Source organism: Ictidomys tridecemlineatus, chromosome 2 (genome assembly GCF_052094955.1).
Source record: "Ictidomys tridecemlineatus isolate mIctTri1 chromosome 2, mIctTri1.hap1, whole genome shotgun sequence".
Classification (NCBI taxonomy): domain Eukaryota; kingdom Metazoa; phylum Chordata; class Mammalia; order Rodentia; family Sciuridae; genus Ictidomys; species Ictidomys tridecemlineatus.
In genome coordinates this window covers 134,876,518-134,900,656 of record NC_135478.1, presented here as the reverse complement: position 1 = coordinate 134,900,656, position 24,139 = coordinate 134,876,518, and the positions used below count along the sequence as shown (strand labels likewise).

Sequence of the window (24,139 nt, the reverse complement as noted above, 5' to 3'; positions counted from 1 at the left end):
AGGAAGGAGGAAAGGAAATAATACCTCTTTATTTCCTAGAAGTAGTTACTAGTACAGTTGGAGACATAGGAAAAGAACAAAATAAATAAAATAAAAATATAGCTGGCCCAAGCATGTACAGCCTATTGCCAGCCTCTGATATGGAAATACTTGAGCTCTATCACTGCACAGTTTGTACTCTGTCCCCATAACCAGTCTGTTTCTCCTCCTCTTCTGGATAAACACATAGAAACAAAATTATCATCCAGCAAAGATTGTGGCAATATGTGTGCAAAGTTGATCGTGGAAAATCAATAAGAAAGACATAAAATAAAAATAAAAATAAAAAAATAAATCCCAAACAGGTCTTTTTATTTAACATAAGGCCAAAGAAGCTATCAGGCGTTGCTGAATACTGTCCACTAACTGTACAAAATATTGACTGCATGCCTCGCAAACACCAAAATATCCGCTGGAATGCCATAGAAATAAATAACTTCTGCTATAAACACATGAAAACATATCAAACTGTTATCTCTTTAAACATATTGTAAATAAAAAAATTACCAGTACTTCTACACAATAAATATTAAGAAACCATTGACATAGTTGAAATGCACTCATATAAATTAACAACTTTAATTACATTAGCCAAACAGACATTGGTTAAAGAACTGCATGTAGTATGCAAAAAAGAAAGGACCCACAAAATAAAAATAAAAACAAACAAACAAACAACATCAACCACAGAACATAAAGTTTTAAAACAAAACAGGCTTCAGATTATCTTGGCTTTCATAATTATATTTTTCTTTTAAAGAAAAATATCAACCCATTGTCAATGCACTGTTTTTCAAAGCATTTAAATAGAGGGTAAAACCCATTGAAAATTAATACAGAAGAAATGATTCACTTTATGCATAAAAATAAATAATAATATAGCTGAGACATGTGGTTTGCTTCTGCTCTTGAAGATGTGAACAGCTTCTTAGCATTCATTTTCTCTGACCCATACAATAGCTTCTCCGTAATACAGGGTTTAATTTAAACACATACAATGTCCACCCCCAAACCTTCTGCCCACATCTACAAGTTTCATTTATTATGTAGGTTTTCAGGGTGACTAAGTTTTTCTCTACATTGAAAAGGGAAGTTGCCAAAAGGCCCACAGGAACTCATATTTTCAAGGGAACATGATAATTTGAATCTATGTTTAATACAACTGAGACATATTTGCTCTGTTTTTTTTAGAGTCACCTCCTAAAGTTCAATCTACAAGAGCAGAAAAATTTTTACTTGCTCTTCCTTTGAGGAGAATGCAAGGACTTGCGTTGAAAATGGAGTGTGGAATCAATCTTAAACATATGTGAAATTTGCTGGTCTTCTGAGATAAGAAAATCACAACTCGGTGTGCTAGAATTCACTTTACTTTTTTGGAAAAAAAAAAGAAAATTTCGATTCAGTCTACAAAATACTTATTTTTTCTTTAAGAGATATACTGAGGGCAAGTGCTTTTCCAGGTTTCTAGAATTAGTGTGGGCAAATATTTAGGAGCCTAGATATCAGCCCTAGAGAAGGAGTGGAGAGATAGTGGGATACAACACAGCCACCCTTCTATAAGGTAAAACCTACTGCCAAGAACCCAATATGACAGGAATTAAAAGCTGATCATTTTGGCCCCATATGGCTGTGTAAAGAGCAGTGGTTCACCGGGGCTTTGTATTTTTAAAGATGTAGCAATTCATAATTCTAACACAAGGCCATAAAAATTTAATGAAACAGGGTTAAAGTTTGTGGGTGTGTGACCAACCTATCATTTAATTTCTAATCCAAATATCGTCATATGGAATTTCATTTCACTCAGTTTTAAATTGCTATGGCACTAATCAAACCCCTCTTACCACTAGGAGCGAAAGAAAGGACTTAACGAAATGGCAAATTCATTTGAGATGAATGGGAACCCCACATGGCTGCCTTTGCAAGTGCCTGTTCTTTCCTGTGGCCTTGACCATCTCTTAGCACAAGATGAAGTAGGACCTATTTCCTCACACTATGACCACAGGTTCCAGTATTAGTTCCAGTACCAAAGAAGCAGCAGTTTGAGGCCCTCCAAGATTTTCATAAAAACTGGTGAAGTTGAAATGCCATCTACTTCTTTCCCTAACTTCCCTCCCCATACCTACCTTCCCCACATGCATGATATCCAAGGTCAAAGGACCTTAATTAGAATCCACTAATGAGCTTCTCATGCAGTCCATGTTCTTTCCTGCATAAGACAGGCAGGCCCCTCGAATGTGGTAAGTATATTTGCCCCAGTAATGAGGCAAATTTTCCTACACATAGCCTAATTTTATACTATACTGACTTAATATAATTTTTGACAAGATAAACCACCTCTTGTAATATTTGGTTTCTCACTGATATTTCGTTTTCCTAAAACTCCTTTTTTTATAAACTATGGATTGACATAAGGCTAAAAGCTTCAACATCTTACAAAATACTGATGAATGTAATTTTTCTCAATTAGAAATTTTTCCGATTTTTTCAAATGTTTGCAGTTTCAAACAAGTCAGTAAAAAGAAGGCTCTGTATTTTCATCAGCACATAAATGAATGACTTATTAGCTGTTCTAGGCAAGCAAAAAACTGAATAAATTAGAAACTTAGCTTTAAGCAATACTTTTGAGATTTATAAGACAAATACTCTTTCCCTTTTTGAATCTGAATTGATACATACAAACTTACATATCGAGTTTTGAATGTAAATTAAATATTAGAAATTCATACTGCTGCCCTTATCCCAACTTTTTTTTTAACCCTTCTCTTCCTTAACTCCCATTCTCTTATACATCTTCCTCCAAATTATTTAAGTACTGACATTACTTAATCTAGTGGGTGCAAGTAATATCTCTCAAAATCAGGCCTACACCATTAAAAAAAAAAATGCACTCAACTCTTTTATTCTGGTCTACAGATTAATTTTTTTCCGAAAAAGTTTCTGATTTAAGATTGATTCCAATAGATAATAAATAGAAATTGAAAAAAATTAACCTACAGTTTTGATTAATATCCTGTTTTCCCCACAGGGGATAACTTGTAGGGGTGGTGGGGACAAGAAAGAGGAGGGAGTTTGATCCCTGTACATTTAAAGAGGGCCTTGCTGAATATTCACTGGAATTTCCAGACTTTTTCCCAACCAAATATTTGAAATGTGCCCACCTAGTTCAGAGTAAAAGCAAAAACTATAGCCTATCCTTCTTAAAAATACTGTGTTTTGCACACAAACATTCATTGCTTTAAGAACATTAAAAAATGACAGCCTGAAGTGCTTAAAATGTGTATGGACATGGTACAATACATGTATATATACATACAGATATGCGTATGCACAAGCAATGTATATATACACATACAAGCATGTAGTCTCATGAATTTGAACTTGATATCCAACAGTGTACAACTACTGCACATCCAGTATGAAATGTCCTGTTTCATGGATGTAAAAGGAGTCAAAAACCAAACTTCTCAGGGCTTTTAAGCCTGAACACAATCCCCCCCCTACTCAACCTTGAATCTCAACCCCTGACTCATTGATGGTAAATGATACCAACCACAGACAGACTGTTTAAAGGCTCACACAAATGTCTTTGGTGTATGTGTCTATTTTTTTAAGGTACAAAATAATAATAATAATTATAATTATAATAATAAAAATAGCTATTTTGTGTGCTGTAGCAGTTCTTTTATAGCTCACATTAAGTGCAGCTCTTAAACCCCACCCCCACCCCCACCCAAAGAAAATACTTGTTAAATAAGGATTAGACAGGTCAAACACCATTGTAGTGCAAATAGTAAACGATAAAAAAAAAAAAAACAACATTTACAAAATATAGAAATGTTTGGATCCAACAGATGGACAAACATATTCCTTTCAAGTATCTCTCCTTGAAGAAAATAAAAATTAATCAGGTTACTTCCGATACAAAAAAGTCTCTCTTTTTGTTCTCTCTCAGGTAAACAGTTTCAAACCTATTAGGTTGCATAGTTCTAAGATCATAAGCACCTTAACGAAATGTAACTTGGTATTCTTTTTTCCTTGATCTTTCATTCTTCCCATTCTTGTTCTCAATTTTTTTTTAATGTTGGTTTTTTGTTTTGTTTTGTTTTGTCTTGTTGCGAAAGTGGTGCAGAAAAAGAAAGTGTGACCACCTGCACACGCCTGTTCTTTTACTGGTATGTGTGTGTATGTGGTGTGTGGAAACGCCTGTGTGGGCATGTCTGGTGACATGCAGACACAGTGTCACACAGACATGCATGTGACCTGGGTAGCTGGGTGGGACTGGCCCTTCCAAACTCATGGCTTTCTAGACATAATTTGGATCATGCTAGTCCACGGTTACTGCAGACTAGACAAGGTGACTTGGAGCTCACAGGGGAACCGCAAGGGGGGAGAGGACAATACCCGGTTAAACAACTGAGGTCATCAGTTTGATTTCGGAAGAAATGAAGGGTACACCCTTCTCCCTTTCCCTCCCAATTCCTGTCTCCTTCACTGCTTCATCTCTGAGCCCTGGCTAAGGATTTTTTTTTTTTTTCCCACATCCTCCTTCATCTATTTCATCATGTTTTTAGTTTTTGTCTCTTTTTTTTTTGTTCATTTTTTTTTGTTTTTTGTTTTTTTGTTTGTTTTTTAATTTCTGTTTTTTCTGGTTGTTAAACTCAGAAACCTTAAATTTTTTTTTTCTTCATTTTGCCACTGTCTTCTCTGATCAACCCTAGTTCCCTTCCCCCCGCCCCCCAGGGTGGGTGACTCTAGGAACACCCACACTCCTCCACGATCATGTTCTGAATGTCCTTTTTGATGATGTTTTGCCCATCGTCATAGTACAGCATGGACATGGGTCTCAGCTTGGTGGGCACACAGCACGACTTGAGGTTGGCAAAGGGGCTGTGACCCCGCATGCGGTAGTGGTTGATGACTGTCGAGTGAAAGGACAGTGAGGACCCCGACGTGCCTGCTATGTGGCTCGGGCACTCACCCTCGCAGTAGTTGGCATGATAGCCCGAGGGAGCGATGATCCAGTCGTTCCAGCCAATGTCCTTGAAGCTGACAAAGAACTGTTTCTTACAGCAGATGTTGACCTTGCCGTCACACTCCAGGCCCCGCCGTCGCCGGCGGTGAGGGTGGTCTTCTGACTGCCGAGCCTGCAGCATGAGGAAGGGTCTGTGTGACTGCTCCTTCTCCTCATCTGCTGCTCCTTCACCTCCATCCTTCTTCTTCCCATCCCCGTCTTCTTCTTTCTTCTTCTTCTTGCCCAGGAGCACCAGGCTGGCGCCGCTCTCTTGGCACTGCTCACAGGCAATCCGCACATCCAGGGAGCTCTTGCCCTGGTCCAGCAATCGCTGGATGCTGCTGGAGACAGGAAAGATGTGCCAGGTGCTCTTCCGAGCATCCACCACCTTCTCAGATAGCAACAGTTCACTCCTCTCCCCCTTTAAGCCTACTTCCTCGGCCTCGTCCCCTGTGTCCAAGCTGCCCTGTGGGTGCTTCTGCTGCTGAAAGAGGCGGATGGTGACTTTGGTCCTGGTTCTGTTGGCCTTGGGGACTTTCAGGAAGAGCCAGATTTCCGCACGCTCCACCACAGACAAGTCACTGCCTTCCTTGGAAATCTCAAAGTGCAGAGTCTTCCTGGCTGTGCCTGAAGACAAAACGCAGCACAAAATAGAACAGGAACAGTTGTTAATTCCAGTGTTTGCATCTACTCACTATTTTTCTAGGCAAGCAAGAGTCTTCTGCTATAGAGGGTCTAACACAGGGGACAGCAAATTGGACAGCCCATTGGCCAAATCCATTTCAGACTGGCCCTCAAGATTGGTTTTTATATTCTTAAATGGTTGAAGAAAACTCATATTTTGTAACATGGGAAATTCAAACTTTAGTGCCCATAAATAAAGTTCTACAGCAACAGCTATACTCATCTCTTTCTAAGTTGCTTAAGGCCACATTTGCACTATAATACAGAATTGAGTAGATATAAGACTCTGGACCAAAAAGCCTAAAATATTTGCCCTCTGGCCTCTGATGGAAAAAAAAAAAGGTTTGCAATCCCTTGGTTTAGAATGAAGAGGGCCTGCTGTCCTGTGTCTATTGCCTCACTGCTTAATCTCAATTTCATCTTCTATGAAATGGGAATGACATAATGATATTTGACCTATTATCTCACAGGCTCAGAAGGACCAAGTAGGAGAACAAAATGAAAGCACTCCACACACTCTAGAAAGCTATGGGAATATTCTCACATGAACAGGCCAACACCCTCTCCCCACCCCGAAGTATAGCTCAGTATGGGCAGCACTTTGAGCTGGCCTCCCCTTCCCTGTCACTCCCTGCCCTCATTCCTCTATCACCTCAATCCTGGGATCTTTCACTGCAGCAGGCTTTTCTTTAAAGTGAACTCTGTAGGATCCAGTCAGGCTCTTCCTAGTCCTTTTTCCATTAAGCTACTAAAGGATTCTTCCCCAAAGATGGATCTGATCACACCACCCACTCTTTTGAGTCCTTTCCTGACTTCCTATAGCTCTCAGCATCCAAAGGCAACTCCCCAGGACTTTGAACTCTGTGTCAGCCTTCAACTCCAGCTCTTACCCAGCACCCTGCTCTCAGTGGTCCAGTTTCAAGGTATTTCCTTGAGGGGTGATGAATCCCATGCTGTGGCTCACCTGTAGGCAGTGATACCTGCTGTCCCTGCTGCCTAGATACTGCTGCCCCATCCCCAGCTCACTGCCCTGAGTGGCTGATCTTAATAATGTTTCAGTTTTCAGATTGGACTACACTTCCTCCAAAAGTTTTCCCTCTCATCTTCTTGGCCACCACCCTCTTGCCAGTCTAGTTTAGGATGCCAGAGGTCTGAGGTCTTATTTGAATATCTCATTCACTGCCATAGTCTAGTGTTTAGAACAGAGTAGGCAATTACTCGATCCCTACTTAACAAATGGAGGCATTCTTAGCATTGAGTTCTATTAAAGTAAGAGCCACCTTCTACCTCTGAATCCTTCACTTTGCCTCTGCCCCTTTATAATGTACTAAATGAGCCCCCAAAACATATTTCAAATGGGAACGGCTGCTAACACAAGGGAAATCCTTGCATTGTCAGAATAGTGGCTTCAGCAACCATTCATTTCTAGCCTCATTCTAAAATTAGAAAGTCATCCAGTTCCTTTTTTTTTTTCATATGCACCTGTATGTTTATTATGCAGCACCATTTACTCCAAGAAGCAGGTGTTCTGACTAGAATCCTTTGATTAATCAAATATTTTCCCTCGCTTCCCTGTTTACCACTCGGTGGTGTATAGAAACAGGTCCTCTTTACCTGAGCACCGGGCCTATTTACAACTGTCCACTGTACATGGATCCCAGGTACAAATCTGGGAGCAATCTTCAAGAAGTTCATCTTAGAAGTCACAACTCCCTAGGAGGATCTCCCTGCCTAGCTAACGGAAATCCAGCCGTACTTATCACTCGAGGCCCTGAGATGTTTACGGTACTATAAATTTCAGGCACAGTTTCAAGTTCTCTGCGGCAGAAGGCAGGCTTTTCTGTGCACCGCGCACTGTCGATTCTGTTCTTAATTTAACACGCTCTGCACACTGTGATTATGATAGTGGTAAATTCACTGAGGCAAGGGCCAAGAAGTGCTGCATATGGATATGAAGGGTTCTCTGGCATCTTTGTACAAACTTGCCACGATGATGATGGTGGTGGCACGGGAGTTCCTCTGACTCCAACCTCATGTATCTGGCAGGAGTTGAAATGAATAATAAAGCAGGGTTTGTGATTAGAGAGAACACCAGAGCAGGGAGCAGTTAGAGGGGGAAGCTGTCTTATTTTAGAAAGCATGATGACTTTTTTTTTTTTAAATGTGAATCCTATATTACCCCTTGCTAAGAATTGATGGTGTTTTTGTTGTTGTTTTTAAGAAAGCAAACAATTAAGGAAGATCACTTAATCTAAAATGGCAATCAGAAGCTGATTTTCAGGCGATAAGGTCCAATGGAGACCAGAGAGAGAGGCTGACAGAAATGTTCCCAGCCTCTGCTACTGGCCCAGAAGAACCTGCAGGTTCCTGCTCCTATGTATGGGCACCTCGGCCCTACTTGGTGGAGAATATTGACAAGCTGCATGCTGCTTCCCCTTCTGCCTCTGTGCAGGACAGCTTCTGACATCCTAAGCTGGACAGAGTGTCACTCAATAGACAGAGAGATAGTAGCTGCTAAAAGAAGCCAGAGGACATAAGTTTGTATATTGTTTTGCTAGGAAAGCAAACCTGACTAATGCCCTGGATGGGAAGGATCATTGGATTTCAGGTAACAGGTAACACATCCCCTCCACCCCAGGCTCTGCTCTGCCCTCATACATGCTTGACCTGGGGGAAGTGGGGAAGGGTGAAGGTGGCTAGATGGCCATGATAATCCTCATGCTGAACTTTCCATGAATAAAATCCAGAGCCAGGCACAGAGGCTTGGGGGTGGGGGGACAAGGGAGGGTTAATTGGTCAACCCAAACAAGTGACAACCACATGCAAACTGCTTTTGTGGGTCTGGGGAGGGCAAGGCCACATGATGCCCATCACACAGCCCTGCAGGACTGCCCCTCGTTTCACAAGAGCAGGTTTCTAATGCACGATCTAGCCCCACCCCTTCTTCACAGGCAGCTGTACTTGGAAGCAAATGATTTAGTGTTCCTGAGAGAGGATTGTACAAAGAGAGTACTCATTAGAGGGGGCTCAATCTGTCAGGTGCTGTTATATTAGGATCAGAGAGTCATCATAAAATGACTTTCGCACTGGTCTTGGCTGATAATTAACTGTATGGCATCGCCTGTGTGTTGTGGGGAAGCACGGGTGCTGATTTATGCATCAGTTTAATTATCTGAACTGAAAGACTGTTCCCTGTAGCTGCATCCACTGCCTGCCTGCTTTCTCTCTCCCCCATATTTCTGACATTTGGATTTTCCCCTTACTAATTGACATGCCTGTCGCCTCCTTCTCCTGGTGTCCATTTCTGGAACTGCTATTTGTATATTGCATGATATTTTATCAGGGAAAAAAATAAAACTGAGATCCAATTTCATGAAAATGCTGTTGCCATAATGCTCAGGAGGACAGGGGGAAGAGAGAGAGTCAAGTCTTCCTAATGTCTACCTCATATGCAGGTACATTTTACAGGTTCTATTGTATTCTGACTGATTAAGCAGTGCATATTTTTTTTCTTTTACATTAGCTTTCATTGCAGAAGGGGGTGGGGAGAATGAGCTGGCTAGAAGCTGACATGGAATTACTGTTTATCAGGGCTGTCGGTTTCAGAAATCTATGACAACCCTTAGATTTCTTAGGGATGAAAAAATACAATAAATAGTCAATTTGTTATATTCCCTCTATGTCTATATTATCTGAGGGAGATTGCTGTACTGCAGTGTCGCTCTCAGGATGCCCCCAATCTGCAAATCTCTACGCATAACAATTTGAAAAATGGAAGAAGGTTGCCTAAGGCTGGGATGTTTAGGATCAATTACTAATCAGTTTCAGGTTTGACTTAAATATCTGGTGCTGAAAAATCCTGAAATGGAAGCCTCCCATAATGCTTCGTGAGCAGGTACGACATGAGTTTGTACAGGTGTGCCCTGAGTTCCTACACTGTTTTCTAGCTATCCAGATATAGCTAGTTGCTTTGCTAACCTTTCATTACCTACTCTCTGATAATATTCTTTTCATCTTCTGTGCTATTTTTTTCCCTCCCAAAGCTGGTGAGCAAGGTTTGTATCACAGCCTGCTCTGCCTGAGTAATTCACTAAGAAAGTCCCACGCAAACCCATGTGGGTGATAATATCTCATCACTTAAACCCCTGTGAGCTTGGTGGACACATCCCAAAGGGAGAGAAAAATGGTGCAGAAAACTGGGTAGGGATCAATTTTGCACCTTACAGAGAATATCTTTGAAATGTTGCCTGGTGGGAGGGCTGGATGGAGGAAAGACTGCATAAGCTGGAAGGAAAGGTGTTTGTAACACATTCTCCTTTGCTTTCAGAATTTTTCAATAACTCAATCATGAAGGCATGCCAAGGGTTAAGCTGGTGAGCCCCCTTGTTGTTCCCTTCCCCCACCTTAGAATGCAAAAGGCTGCTCATCCAAAAGTCCAGCATCTCAGATTTGTGGGTGTCTTAACACTTCCAATTAAATAAGCAATACACACATGCAGTGTTTCGGTTTTGTTTTGTTTTGTTTTGCTCACCAGGGTCCTGCGTAAAGTATGCTGCCCTTTTATATATGGGTAATAATTATGTCTCTAATGTTAATGTGGAAAGCCTTGCTGTTTATAGAGCTTATTTAACTCACCATGGGGGGAGGAAAGCCTTGCTGTAAAAAGCGTCTGTTACTTTAATTTTCCATTCTTCATCAAGGTTTCCCTGTGCCTAGATATGGCATAGTCAATGGCAGAGCATAGAGAGCTGCCATTTACAGCGTGTGTGTTCTCTAAGCACTAACTTTGCATCTGGACTGCTTCCAGGAGTTTCTGCAAAAGGCAGCAAGCAGGGTATTTAAGGGTTATTCCTCCTTTGACCTACAGTAGAGGATCCTGCCTGTAGAAGAACTATGGGTTTGGTTGTAAGTTATCTTGACTGACTGCTTTTACTTTTTAGTCTCAATTTCTCTCCTTGGAATCCGCATTATTGTAAATGTTCAGTTGTAAATGTTCAGTCACAAACATTCATCGCATATGACTCTTCCACTTAAGTGGTAATGAATAAGAAGGTTAAATATTGGGGGATATTAATGAGGGGGTCTTAGCTTCCTAAAAAAAAAAAATTCTCAAGGGTCAACCTACCGTATTTTAGAGATTTCTAAAGTTCCTGAGAACTTTTACACTTTTGGTTTTGAACCCAAGAACCAATCGAGTATGAAGAATTCTGTACTACATACAGCTAAAGAGATCATGCTGAAGTATTTTTTAGCAGAAGAAGGGGCCAAGATAAATAAGTATTTTCAAGGAAAGTGCCTGGGAAGGCATTACTCCAATTCTTCAAATGTAAAAACTGAATTTCTACCCTGACATCTCCCCCACCCCCATTCCTGCTCACCTACTGCACAGGCCGAAAACCACTATTAATCTCTTCCACATCTTCGCCCCCTCCAATCCTCTCCACACCCCCAGTTCGCATCCTCAGCAGCTGAACACCATGTTCCTACCAGGCGTTAAATAAATAGCCTTTTTCCTCCCTTTTCGAAGTCACTTGTCATTTGTCGCTGGTGAGAAGTGTTGATAAGTCAGGCAAACCAGGCAACAGAATCAGGGGAGATGGAAGATGTTTTTGTAAAACTCAGACGACCGTATTAGGGAGAGACTCGTGAGCAAATCAGTATCGTTGATGATTCATGGTCACATTTCTCCATGCTCTGCTTTGTTTGCTTTTGAAATTTATCACTCGTCTGCCTTCCATAGAGCTCCGGAATGTTCACATGTATCACTAGCATTCCCATTTCCTCGCCTTCCGTCTCTTTTAATGTATTACAGGTAGTCGTGTTTCTCCCATCCCACAAAATCCTAACTTTTTCAGCAGGATGAGAAGGGACAGGAAGTAATTGATAATCACCAAGATTAGGGTGCTACAGACTGGGGCTTCCAGTAGGCGCGACTGCCTTTCCCAGATGAACAGATGAAGACCAAAAGTCTTTGGAATGCGCCCTCTTGTGGCCAATCTTTCCCCATTATTCCGAGAAGAAAGTGTGTAACCCCTAAAAGTTCAGAGGTTCAAGCGGAGGAGTGATTCACAGGACAGCTCAGAAGACAGGTGGGGAATGGAAGGGTGGGAGTCAACTCCACTTTGAGATGCCTTTCCTGGGGTGGTGGTAGGGAAAATAGTCACCAAGGAATCCTGGGAAGACACCTGTTTGAGCAGTGCACACTTCTATCTCAAATGTACTGTAAGTGGCATCCTCCAAGAGAGGAGATTTACGTGCTGCTTTCAACAATGCCTAGGCTAGGGGAGCATTATCCATTTCTTGGTGTATCCTTTGTCTTTCCCCATCTTTCTGAAATAAGCGCTCTCAATTGCTAAGTTAACCATGAGAATCAGCATCTAGATTTGGCAGCCTGTGGAAACCCAACGGTATACTGTTATTGTATGTTGACTGACAGGCTACTGTCATGAATCAAGAGAAAGCAAAATGAGATATACCAAGCAAAAAGGCCTCTGCTTTAGTTTCATTGACAAAGTGGTAGTTGGCTTCATTTTACTCATCCCTACTGCCTTCCCTTTGAAGCCAGGACTTATATAAACATTGAGGATTTGGGGCCAGCCCTGCAAAGAACACACTAGTTTTGGGGAGCAATCCTGAGTGATAGCCATAATAAGAAAATCATTCTTATTTGTTGGATAAATTTCAGAAAGCCTTAGAATGATTTCGCTGTTCAGCCAATAACTCACATCATTTTTGAAAAGCTGAGCACAATGGAACAAATTCAGTTAAAAGAGTTCAAGGCACCTTCAGCTTTGTGATCTCTCCACTGCAGTGGTCATGCCGTGGCTTTATTAAACAATCAGGGGGGGGGGGAGGCCAAAATTAAACATGCCTCCCAAGACTGAGGAATATTGATGTTGAAAGACACATCTATGGCATGCTCATGGGTGACACTTATGTCTGAATTTTATTCTGTCCAAATAGTTATAAAGAAAAGTAAAGTGCATGCCCTCTTTATTCTCTAAGAACCAGGACGTTCCACATAGTTGGAATGTCATTAAAGTTGTATTATTCCAAAAGCAACAAGACATAGATCTTTGCCCATCATTTTTATATATTCACTACAAGTATTCAAATGACAAATATGTTTCCTAGGTAGGCAAAATCGGCAACAAAATGCTTGCATGGTACGGTTTAGAGAATAGCAATATAAATTGCTATATTTCATATAGCAATCATAAAATCTGTGAAATTATATTAAATCCACTTGAAGTTGATGTCTATAACTTCTCAGAAGAGAAAAGTAAGCAATTGTACTAAGCCCTCCTGTAAGAATCCAAAGTCAAGACGTAAACTCAACCAGGAGAAGTTTCCCATTACAAACCTTAAACTTTAGTCAACATAAACTGCCTTTTTAAAAAGTAACTCATTTTCTCCCAAACTAAATCCCAAACAGAGAAGTAAAAAATGACAAGATCCTATATAACTGAGAGATCGATTAGCACTGAGTCGAGGGCCATAAGTAAGAAGGAATGTAAATGGTACAATTCTTTCGCTGCCAAATCTCTAAATGCCAAGAGAGTGCTTTTCTGTACAAGTCCAGTAAGTCAGAAGGAGAGACATATTGCTAGCATGTACAGTTAAAAGTGATCAGAAGCATAGGCATACTTAACCTATGTGATTAGAGCCAAGTGAGTAGAAGCTGCACCCATGGCCGTCAGAGGTGGAGGTTGGCATATAAAAACACAACCTGGGTCCCTTCATACACAGCAAACCTCTAGACCACTGGAATTCACTCTACTGGCACAGCTCAATGTCACAGTATTTCCTTTCCTTCATATCCACAAGAAAAGCTTGAGGAAAATCAGGTGGTAACTTGAAAACTCCAACCTGACTTTTTTCTCAATAAGTTTCAGAAGATAAAGTCACAATGCTTTGGGGGGGGGGGGCTGCATCCAAAAAGAACTCTCAGGAAGTAAGTTGGATCTTCCTTAAACCACAGAGGCTTCAGGGGAGATATCTAACCTGCCCAGGAAGCTTAGGGCCACTGAGGCTTCTTCCACAGGGGGAAACCATGAAACCTGCAGGCTATCCTTTCCCCCAAAAAGATGCTGTGGTCTCCCATGGCTTTCTTGAAAACAGAACATCTGAGTCAACAGGTTTTCAGGATTGGAAATTCTGAGTGTTGCCTTAATTGTTTATACTGCTGCGGCAAACTTTTAAACAAAATGCTGGGAGTCCCTGCACATACTTTACTGGCCATATGCTCTACCAAACAAAACAATGGCATTCCTTTCAAACGGATTTGGCAAGCGATCTGATTCTTTAGCCTGGCATTACCATGAAAGCAACATGGTATTAACACATCTGTGTGCCCAGCGTGCATGGGCTTGTAGGCATGCAAAAAGATCTGTGTCCTGTAACTATAAAAATAGCCTGGCTCCAAGTCCACCACCCATAGTTTTGACAGGTATTTTCTATTCAGCAACAGGTTACTGTGGTCGTGGGCCAACAATTAGAATCTATTTATTAAAGTTCTTCCTCTTAAGGATAGAGTGAGAGTTCACTGTAGTATCTGAGAGCACTTTGTCAAGGTTGCATTCCTTGGCAGAGAGTTCCTGGTAACTTTACAAAGAACAAAACTGGGGTTTTTTTGGGATTTTCTTTTGGCTTTTTTTTTTTTTTGTACAGAGAGCAAAAGTCACTGCTCCAAAAGTGACTGCTGGTTCATTGTCAACTGTCCACTAAAGTAGCTTTTTACTGCCTAGTATGTGCTGTGCACTTGCAGACAGTTTCTAAAGGTAAAAATGACTGTCACTAGTATGTATGTCCTGTGTCTCTCATGTGGCCCCAGATTGGACTTTCAAAGGAAAGGTTTGTTTTAGGTAATGACTTTATGCCAATCTACTCTGATCCCCTGCACTCTCGCATCCCACCCCCAATAAAAACTTTGGATGAGGACCTGAAGAACAACTCTGTTTCCTCTAGCATCCGAAAATGCCCAGCTTCCATCTGACTGCTCAGATCTGGTTTCATAGGCAGGGCAGCGAGAGAGCCCCTCTCAGATTGGCTTCTAGCTCCAGATTGGCCCAAGAGCTTCCTCCCTGGGTGACCGGCTGAGTTTAGCAAGTGTAAGCTAGTCATCTCCAGGCAGAGCTCACCCGATCATTCCATTTCTGTGGAGTCCTCTCCCACTCCTCCCTGTCTGCTACCTAACAACTAATAACCTTCCCAGGCAGTTTCCAGCGGGAGAGAAAAGAAGTTCCTCCTAGGACTGCAAAAGAAATATATTTTACTGCCCCCGCCCTCACTCCCTCCACCCCCACCCCCCACCCCCCGCAAATGCCAGCACCAACCTGATTCCGCAAACGTGATGATCTCCGAAGTCTGCTCCATAAGTTCATTCATTTCTGCCCTCCTTCCAATGTCATCCTCAATCTCCACATACCCGTTCTCCCCCACTTTGCCCACATGAAGCTTTCTGATCGCGTTCAGAAGCGCCGCCTTGGGCACCGGCTGGGTGACATCGGGTCTCTTCTTCAAATGCAGCATGTTTAAAATGTGCTTCTTTACGGCCTCCACCATCTCTGGCTGAGAGTTGGGTACATCCTTTGGGAGGGTGGCCAGCGCACAGGACGGACAGTCGGGGGCTGCGCTGTGCCCCTCGGATCCTGGGGTGGGGGAACTCCTCACTATAATCCAGCAACTTGCCCACAGAAATCCTCTCAGCCAAAGCAAGGGCATCCTGGCAGGAAAAGTTGTTGTGATTGCCTTTTTTTAAAAAAAAAAAAAAAAGGCCCTGCTTTTCCTCCCCCCTCACGCACAGGTTTTTTTGGATTTTTTTTTTCCTTCTCCTCTTCAGCAAATTCTCTGGAACAAGAGCAAAAAGTTTTCTGTGAAGTTTTGTTTGCAGGTTCCCTCTCTGAATGCAGTCAGTGCTGTAGGTTTGTGGCTGTCAGGGAGGAGAGTTCTGACTGTCTCCGAGTAAAAGAGAAGGAAGGAGGGAGGGAGGGAGAGAGGGAGGGAGGGAGAGAGGGAGGGAGGGAGAGACAGGGTGGGGGGGAGACAGAGACAGAGAGAGGATGGGAGGGAGAGAGACAGAGAGAGAGAGGAGAGAGGGGGAGAGAAGAGAGAGGGAAAGGGGGGGAAAGGGAGAGAGAGAGAGAGGGAGAGGGAGAGAGAGGGAAAGAGAGAGAGAGAGGGAAAGAGAGAGAGAGAGAGAGAGAGAGAGAGAGAGAGAGAGAGAGAGAGAGAGAGAACGATTGGCCCTAAGTGAGTGAGTGAATGGGAGAGGGAGGGAGTTTGTCTGTGAGTAAAGGCTGTGATTAGGGAGGGAGGGAGGGACAGCCCGTTTTCTGACAGGCTGCTTTCCTTCTGCTCGTTGCTCCCTCTCACACACCTCTCTTCAAATATCACCATTCTCGGGGGTTCTACGTTCCCTCTACAATAAATTCTCCTCATTTTGTTCACTTCTTCTTCTTTTCTTTTTCTTTCTTTCTTCCCCCCCCCCCTTCTTTCTCAGCCTAGTCCCCTTGCTTCACCTTCTTCCTTTTTTGGAGGGGGAAAAATAAAACCCAACCAAAGGCACTATCTCAATCCACAGGGATAGTTTGATTGGAAAAGTCTGCCCCCGCAGCCCCTCCACTCCACCTCCACTGCCCTGGGTGATGACCCACCCACCTGGCTAAGGTGGGGCTGACAGGTAGCAGAGGTCAGGGGAGAGGGGCCCAGGGGCATGCTACTGTGAGCTCTGCCCCAGGGAATCCAGAGTGGCTCCTTTTCCCCCATTCATTCATATTTAAATGTCCAGGGTCTTCAACCCCAGGCTGGCGATGGGAGGGAGTGCAACAGAACTTTTGTTTGGGGCCACAGAACATACTTTACTTTTCCCAACTGGGCAATGTAGCAGGGCACAGAAAGAGCCAAAGGACAGACAGCACTTAACATGTCTAAGTTCTAGGAAGCACTTTTCTCTCTCCTCTCTCTCGCTGCCCCCTTTCACAAATTACAGCCTACCACCCCTTGCCCCGACTTCACAGATAAAACACAAAATTCATTTGGCCTTTCCCACATTCTTTCATAAAAAGAGTGTACTCGTATGACGTGAATAACTGGCCCTATGGGGAAAGAATCTCTAAAATATATTGGCAAATTATTTTTCTCTGTCATGTGATAGTTTTTTCAGCTTGTCCCCTGCCCAGTCCTGACCAGTACATTCATGGAGAGACTCCTCCACTGCTCCCTTTTCCCTCAAAGGAACAGCCTAGATGAAATCATCATGGATTTTAGTGCTCACAGAAAAAGAAAAATGTGCATGTTTAAACAATGCCTTTCTGAGGCTTTTTTTTTACCCCCCCCCCAGCTCCTTTTTTTTTTTTTTTTTCATTTTCTGTCTTATTGCTTTTATCTTGCAGAAGTATCTTTAAGGGGTCCATCTGTTAAAGCTTTCCTTCCTTTTCGGTTTCTTTCCCACACATAAGCCCTCTTGGTTTCTGTAGATACAGTCAGCTTATATCTGACACCTAGTGTGTTCAGAGCATTCTAGTCAAGCAAGGTAGCTTGGCTGGAAAAGAGTTAATAAGTATTACTACACACATAAGATCTGAGTACAAGGGGGAGATAACGATAAAATTGTGACACTAAGTTAAAATTACAGTTTGCAGAGGTAACAGTGCTTTTCTGAATTGCATAGGCTGTCCCCTTTTCAAAAACAAAAAACTATTTGCAAGACTTTCTCTGTAGTAGGCTCTCTAACATCTTTGGGGTTTCAGCTCCAGGAACATTAATTGCTCTGCTATTGGGGATAAGACTTTGTCCACATTACCTAGAAGTCTCATGTTTTTTAGCAGGAGATGGTGAAAAGATGAGGGAAGAGGGGGTATTTGCATTATAATGGTTTAATAAAACATCATTGTAGTCTAATATTTAACATTGCCCACCTATTTGGAGTCACAGATACAGTACCCAAAGCCTGTTGCAGCCCAATTAAGTTTTACAAGAGAGTCTGAAATAGAACTAAAAGTTTAATGACTCCAAACAACTCAAGAGACCTAATAGTAGCATTTAGATAAGTGCAACTTATCAATATTTGGATTCTCTCTGCATGTGAGTATGTGTGTGTTCCCTGAATTTACTGTTTGCAAATGTAACTCTTAAAAATAGCTTTCTCTTTGGCATATGTACTTGTATATATGTGCTGAGTGGGTTGTATAAACATAATCTATTTGCATGCTCTAGGACTGTTAAAAGCTATATTAACCTGCCTGAATAGAAAAAAAATTTAAAAGGTACAAATTACAATGCCCAGGGAAGTGCCAATAAGTTGTAAAATTCTTCCTATCCATTCTGATTCAGAATGTGCAAAGAGCTCATAAGTAAGAAGGAAAAAGCATTACCTTTCTGGTCCCTTCTCTCTCACCAGTCGGCTCTTGTATCATGTGGTAAGAGCTGTCTGAGTTCCTCTTCATGGTATTGGCACTGTGAAGTTTTATACTGTACTACTTATTTGTACACTCACACATTGGTACCACTCGAACAGAGGAGGGCTGGGGCTTTGTTTGGGATTGGTTAGAATCAGAAATGACATCAGCAGATGACTGGTTTTTCCAGTGTGAGACATTTCATAATTCATTATCTAATGGAAATCCCTCTTAGCTTCTGAGACACTACTAGGGTGATGCACCGAGCCAGTGAAACCTCTGGCTGTGACTAGTCTACCTTTTACAAAAATATTGGAATTAAATAGATCTCAACGAATGTCCAACTTTCAACTTTTACTACTCATACACACACGTCTCGTTATATTCAGGTTCAGTTTTATGTCTTTACATAAAACATCTGTTACTTTGTGAGGTTGTTTCTATTTACAGAGTATTTTATTGTCTTTTACAGGAAGAAAATTCACAGTGTTCTTTATAGGTATTCTAATTTAATTTTTTTTAAATAGCTATTTCATTGAGGGAAAATATGTATACCCATACGATGATGGTCTTGCCTCCCCTGACCCGCACTATTATTTTACATCTTGAAATTGAATGCCTGCTTCATAAATCATTTATCACCAAGAACCTGGGAAATATTCATTCTCTGCAAATGAACTTCATAAGTATCCTTCCCAGGTCTTTAGAATCCCATTCTAACTAGGGAAAAAAAAAAATCACACATCTTTTTTTTTTTTAACCAGAACTTCAAGTCCTATGATTTCTAAATTGTTACAAATATAAAATGAGATTAATGAAAAGAGGCAAATGCTCCTTGAAACAGGGGTAAAGTTAGGTTTGGGAGGAAGGGCACTGGCAAGTCTCAAAAATAACACAGGAGGGGGGAATCCTCAGACAAGTCTGATGGAGAAGGGTTGTTTGAAGGAGTATAACTGAAGCACAAGCAGGGTTCCCATGACAAGTTGGATAAAATGTGCAAAATTGGGAGCTAATGAAAGCCATATGACCTGATATGTTGTTTTGTATGCAGGATTTAACATGCATAAAATAAACTTTTCACTGTGCCCACAAGCAAAATATAGAGGCTCTGGCCTCCTGATGTGTGTCTGAAGTAGGTTCCTTTAGGACACCAGGAGTTTTCTATGTGAGAGGGTCTCTCTTGGCTAGATACAGAGAAAGTGTGGGTGCTAGCTGTAAGTGGAGGAGGAGGGGAGAAAAGTATTCTAAGAACTGCATATACAGAACTGAAGTAGGAAATAAAGTCATTCGGTTGTAGAGGAAGAGAGGGGATCTGAGTGGCAACGACAGAAACAGGATCAATGATGATGAATTCCATGTCTGCCCTTCAGTGTAGAGTGGGATGAACTGAAACCCCTTATAAGAAAGGAACTTCCCCATTTGGGGGGGAGGGGGAGGTGATACTGAGTGGAGACCAATGGCATCCAGTGCATCTAAGCTCACCCCCTGGCATTTGCATGAATCCTGTTGTGCTAAGTACCACTATACCTCCCCCCCAAAACAGTGTGGGGGCCCCAGAGGAACCCAGATCAGACTGCAGTTCCAATGCTCCCTCATCAGGTAAACTCAGGCCTTAGCGTTCCCATCTATGTAATGGGATTCATACTACTAAACTGCAGGGTCAAGCCCAGTGCTCAGAAAATAATAAGTGATGTTCTCAATAAGACTGGAGGTTCATTTGAAACATCTGTGTCACAAGACCCTGGACTCCTGGGGCCATGCCATATATGTGGCTCTGAAACCACCTTGGCTATCTAATGCCACCTAGCAGCTCTGATGTCATTCTCTACCTGAATCCCCAACCTCAGAGCTAAACCACAGTGGAAAAGCCTCCTCAGTCAGTACAAATCAAGGTGGGGGTGGTAGTGGAAGCAGGCAGGTTAAAATAGCTTCTGTGGAATATTCTGGACTAGGAATTAGCTTTTCCCTGCCAAACTCAAGGGCCCAGGGCATGAGCTGGTCAGCTCAGCTCCTGACAAGAATCTCCTTTTTCCTTCCTCGGTTTGGTTTCTCTTTCACTTCCTGCCCCCTCCCCCAGAGTTTCCCCACACCCCAGGCCCTTCGGGTCCCGGCTTCTCGGCCCTGCTACTGTACCTTGAGCAACACCTGCTGGCAGCTTCCAGGGATCACGCCGGAACGCGCTGCTCGAGCCCAGCTCGCGGGATGCCTGGAGTCAGGGCCAAGCCGTTCCAAGCGGCCGCCTCTATTTTTACCCTGAGCACCAGCAAGGGCAACTTCTTTTAAGAGCAGCTCTTGATTTTTCCCCCCTTTTGGCAGCTAAAGAATTCAGGGAGGAAAAAAAAAAATCACTGTTCAGTGAGTGCAGCTGGGAATCTCTGAACCCAGCCCTCAGTGCCAGGGACTGTAACCACAGCAAATGTCAGGGACCAAGACCTGCAGTGGGGCCGGCGGGCTCCCCAGCGGACAGAGGCGAGCTGGGGAGCGCTCACGCACCCGCACCCGCAAACTGGCCCCTTTCTCAGTGTGGAGTTCGGTCCTAGCAGCTACTGCACTAGCAGAGTGGCCCGCTGCCACCGCGTTATTCACCTAGCGGAGGCGGTCTGATTTACTGGCTACTTCACAAAGCTCCCAACTCCACGCTGGAGCATTTGCATGGCTCTGTGCTCGCCTCGAAGAGCAGCCACTAGCGAACCCGGTGGAGCAGCTTGCTGCGAGAAGGAGCCGGGAGGGAAACTGGTACCTTATTTTACTGTAATTGCAAAAGGAAAGATGTGCCAGAGATTTATATTTAGAAGTTGTATGTTTCTACTTTTATGTAAATGGAGCAATTAGGGCCTGTCTTGCTGCTGCTAACTCCAATGCTTGTGCATTGCTGGGGAGCTGGTGTTTTCAATCACAATTAGCGAGCTGGTCAAAAAACAAAGTTCGTTTGAGGATAAGAGCTCAATTGTGTGCATGGGGGAGAGACCTGCATCCCGGTGCTGGCCTGTGGCTTTCGGTGGGTGACACATACCTTAGGGGCATGGCTAACCCTGTACTGTTAGTGGTGTTTACCCGTGGCAGCAGCTGTCCCCATACAAAGTTGGCATAGATCAGGAAGCAAGAATGTTCACTTTTCTTCTTAAGCAAACCGTATGTCCTTCGGCTTCCATCCAGGCTATTAATTGGTCTCTTTCCTCACTACTCCTGGAACAAGGAGACAGGCCTGGAAAAGGGGGCCATTTTTCATGGCCCTGTTATTTTATCTGCTGCTCACGGATTGCTGTGATTCAGTTAAAAAAAAAAAAAAATGCAAGCCAGGAGATGTGAACACCCCAAGCAGGTGACTGGGAAGTTGTCCTCTGATTCAGCTAAATGACACAAGGCTGGGGGTTCAGAGGCTGCTGACGATTCAGGGTGTTTTAGTTCCTTCCTATGGAAAAAAAAAAAAATCTGTTTCCAAAGAAGCATGATTTCTGCTTCATCCCGTCTGGGAAACTGAACATAAAACGTGACTATGGAGAGAAATCAAAAGGACTGGCGAGGTGTTCTTAGCAGCTGAGTTATTCTGGGCTCAGGCAGGAAAACCTGGCCTGGTTGGTGAGTGGTGACTCCCTCAGAGAAGCAGCACAGTATCCAGAAAACGTGGGCAGGATCCAGAATGGTATTTGCTGCAGTAGATTGCAGGAGTTGGTGCCTAAGGGTTTCATCAAATAGTTTAAATTGAATATGGGACTGGCAAACCCTGCCTGTTTCCTGGACAGCGTGCCTGCACATAGCTTGGGCTGAATGTTAGGAAGAAAGATTTGGGACAAAGATGGATTAGCATTTCACAGTCAAAATTAAACTGGGAAGCTGTTTTGCCTTTAACTTAAATCACTGAATGAATAGTTGAAAACCAGGAAAGAAGGAAACGTTAAAATTCCTTCCAAATCCATCCACAACAACAAGGTTAGAAATGGTTAATCCAGAACTCAGTTCCTAAGCCTCACATTTTTTTTTTCTCAGAATCACCAGAATATCCCACAAGGCCTTGTGCTCTGTAAGAGCACCTATTCTCAGAGTATTTGGGAATGCCCTTGTCTGAAGGCTCTGGGGCAGGGAGGGTTAGAGAGGGTGCACCAGATGCTCAAACTAAAACAATTAGGAAAAGAAAAAAGAACAACTATCCAATAAGTAAACTGTTATTCTTCATCCCAGAGTAGTGGTTTCCTACTGGGTGATTTTGCTCCCCAGCAGACATTTGACAACATTGGAAGGCATTTTTTGGTTCTCACAACTGGTAGGGAGGTTCTACTGGCATCTAGTGGGTAGAGGCCAGGGATGCTGCTAAACATTCTGCATTGCACAGAACAGTTCCCACAACAGAGGAAGGATCTGGCCCAAATGTCAATTGTTCTGCAGTTGAGAAATCCTGATTTAGAGTGATAAAGTTTTATCTAATTTCCTTTCCATCCATGCTGCAAGAGGTTTTGGAAATCCAACTTGTAACACTCAAAAATATTACAGCTATGCAAAATATTAATAGTTCAAGTGATTCTGCTTTCTCTTGCAAATGTGCTGTCTGACCTCTGGAAATCCACACCAGACTACCAATACCAGAGTTCCTCACCAGCACATTGTTAATCCAACCAGTTTTCTTATATGGCCTCAAATGCATTTCCTGCTTTGGTTAAAACCCAAAGCAGGATCTTGGTGATCAGCAACAAAGTAAGATGAGCTGGCCCACTCCTAAGCTGTTAGGAGGCAACGGACTCATGAAAAAGAGTAAATGAATGGAGAATTGGTTGTTCATTTTATCAATTCAGTATCAGATAAATCCATGCAACAGAGAATTCCCTGAAGTCAAATTCACAAGCATGAGATTACCATGCTTTTCTCTCAATCAAATAAAAATAAATAAATATTTTTTAAAAACAAAATAAATATATATGATATAGCTTGATTTTATTTGTTTAATACCTTAGGGAATGACAGACAATCAATATCTGAAGAGATAAAGTAGAGGGCTTGGCTAAATCCTAATGCTTGTTCCAAGGAACATTATATTCTCTAATCTTCCTTTTCATAAGGAAGTGGTGGGTTTTAAAGGAAAGCCATGCTCCTCCAGGTGTTGCTCTCCTGAGAGGTCTGGGAAGATATAGAGAAGAAGCCCTCATCACAGAAAATAATAATAACCAACAAATAGTGAAACTCACAAAAGGGAAGTTTCCTGGATCAAACTAGCTTTCATGTGAAATGCTATTGTGCAGCTGATGAGGACTAACTTCCCTGGTTCATGGCTTAGTCCCTGAGTGACTTGGGTCATGCAGAAAGGAGAAGGTAGGTCAGAGTTCATTTTAAGATGAAGAGAGCCACAAGGGGAACATCTTAGATACTCCGACGCTTTGTCATCTCCTCTAAGATATGATTCACAGTCTCCTCAGGTAAATGGTCATTTTGGAACCAAAGGCTTCAATCAACTTCCAAATGATTCAGAAATGCTTGGATTTCTTCCCAAGAAGCAACCATTTAATACATACAAAAAACTCAATATTGAGTAATCAATAATCACTTACAATCTCTATAGAGAATTATATATTGAATAAAAGCCACACACACACACAAACACACCCCCCCACACAAACACACACACACACTAACTTCGACTGAATAAAAATGCTCTCAAAGTTCTTCTTAACCAACATGTATTTCTAAATTGTTTGTCATAACTCACTTCTAACCCAATCAGGAAACATCTGCAACAGCAATTGATCTTCTTATTTTCCCCAGAAGACTATTGAAAAATACTCCCCAAGGAACATATAACAGATTGTCATTATCATTTTTCTCACCTGGATCCCCTCGGGTAATAAGTTCCATGTTGATGATTTGAGAACACAGAGGTTTAGCATATAGATTCCATTGGATTGATAAGAGCAGAGATCTTGATTTTAATCCAGTTTTGCTTATCCACAAAGATACCCCCACAACCTCTTCCCAAATTATAGCTTTGGAGGGCAAAAGCCAATGGAAAAGCCTGAGTGCC

The 24,139-nt window shown here is 42.4% G+C and overlaps 1 protein-coding gene and 1 long non-coding RNA gene across 6 annotated transcripts in view; one reads left to right on the top strand and one right to left on the bottom strand.

Annotated features, from left to right (window-relative positions):
- Window positions 1–330: 330 nt before the first annotated feature.
- Window positions 331–24,139, bottom strand: Inhba (inhibin subunit beta A). Of its 3 annotated transcripts, XM_078039830.1 has the most exons (4): window positions 23,946–24,139; window positions 20,266–20,448; window positions 15,070–15,583; window positions 331–5,677 (listed from the first exon to the last, which is right to left on the bottom strand). In XM_078039830.1, the coding sequence occupies exons 3-4, from the start codon at window positions 15,455–15,457 to the stop codon at window positions 4,791–4,793; spliced, it is 1,275 nt and encodes a 424-aa protein (XP_077895956.1). In that variant the 5' UTR covers window positions 15,458–15,583; window positions 20,266–20,448; window positions 23,946–24,139; the 3' UTR covers window positions 331–4,790. The 3 variants fall into 3 exon arrangements, with proteins under 3 accessions (XP_077895956.1, XP_077895957.1, XP_077895958.1); XM_078039831.1 differs by lacking the exons at window positions 20,266–20,448; window positions 23,946–24,139 and adding an exon at window positions 18,109–18,842; XM_078039832.1 differs by lacking the exons at window positions 20,266–20,448; window positions 23,946–24,139 and adding an exon at window positions 18,109–18,842 and having other exon boundaries at window positions 15,070–15,458.
- Window positions 8,911–24,139, top strand: part of LOC120891983 (uncharacterized) — a 140,292-nt gene continuing 125,063 nt past the window's right edge. For all 3 annotated transcript variants that reach the window (XR_013435044.1, XR_013435046.1, XR_013435045.1), the window contains exon 1: window positions 8,911–9,189. This is a non-coding gene — a long non-coding RNA (uncharacterized LOC120891983). The remainder of the gene's footprint in view (window positions 9,190–24,139) is intronic.

Bases quoted from the DNA above. Each gene is read 5' to 3' on its own strand.
- Inhba (XM_078039830.1), bottom strand. From the start codon at position 15,457: ATGCCCTTGCTTTGGCTGAGAGGATTTCTGTGGGCAAGTTGCTGGATT. The intron at 5,678-15,069 runs GTTGGTGCTGGC...TTTTGTCTTCAG, and splicing joins CATCACGTTTGCGGAATCAG to GCACAGCCAGGAAGACTCTG.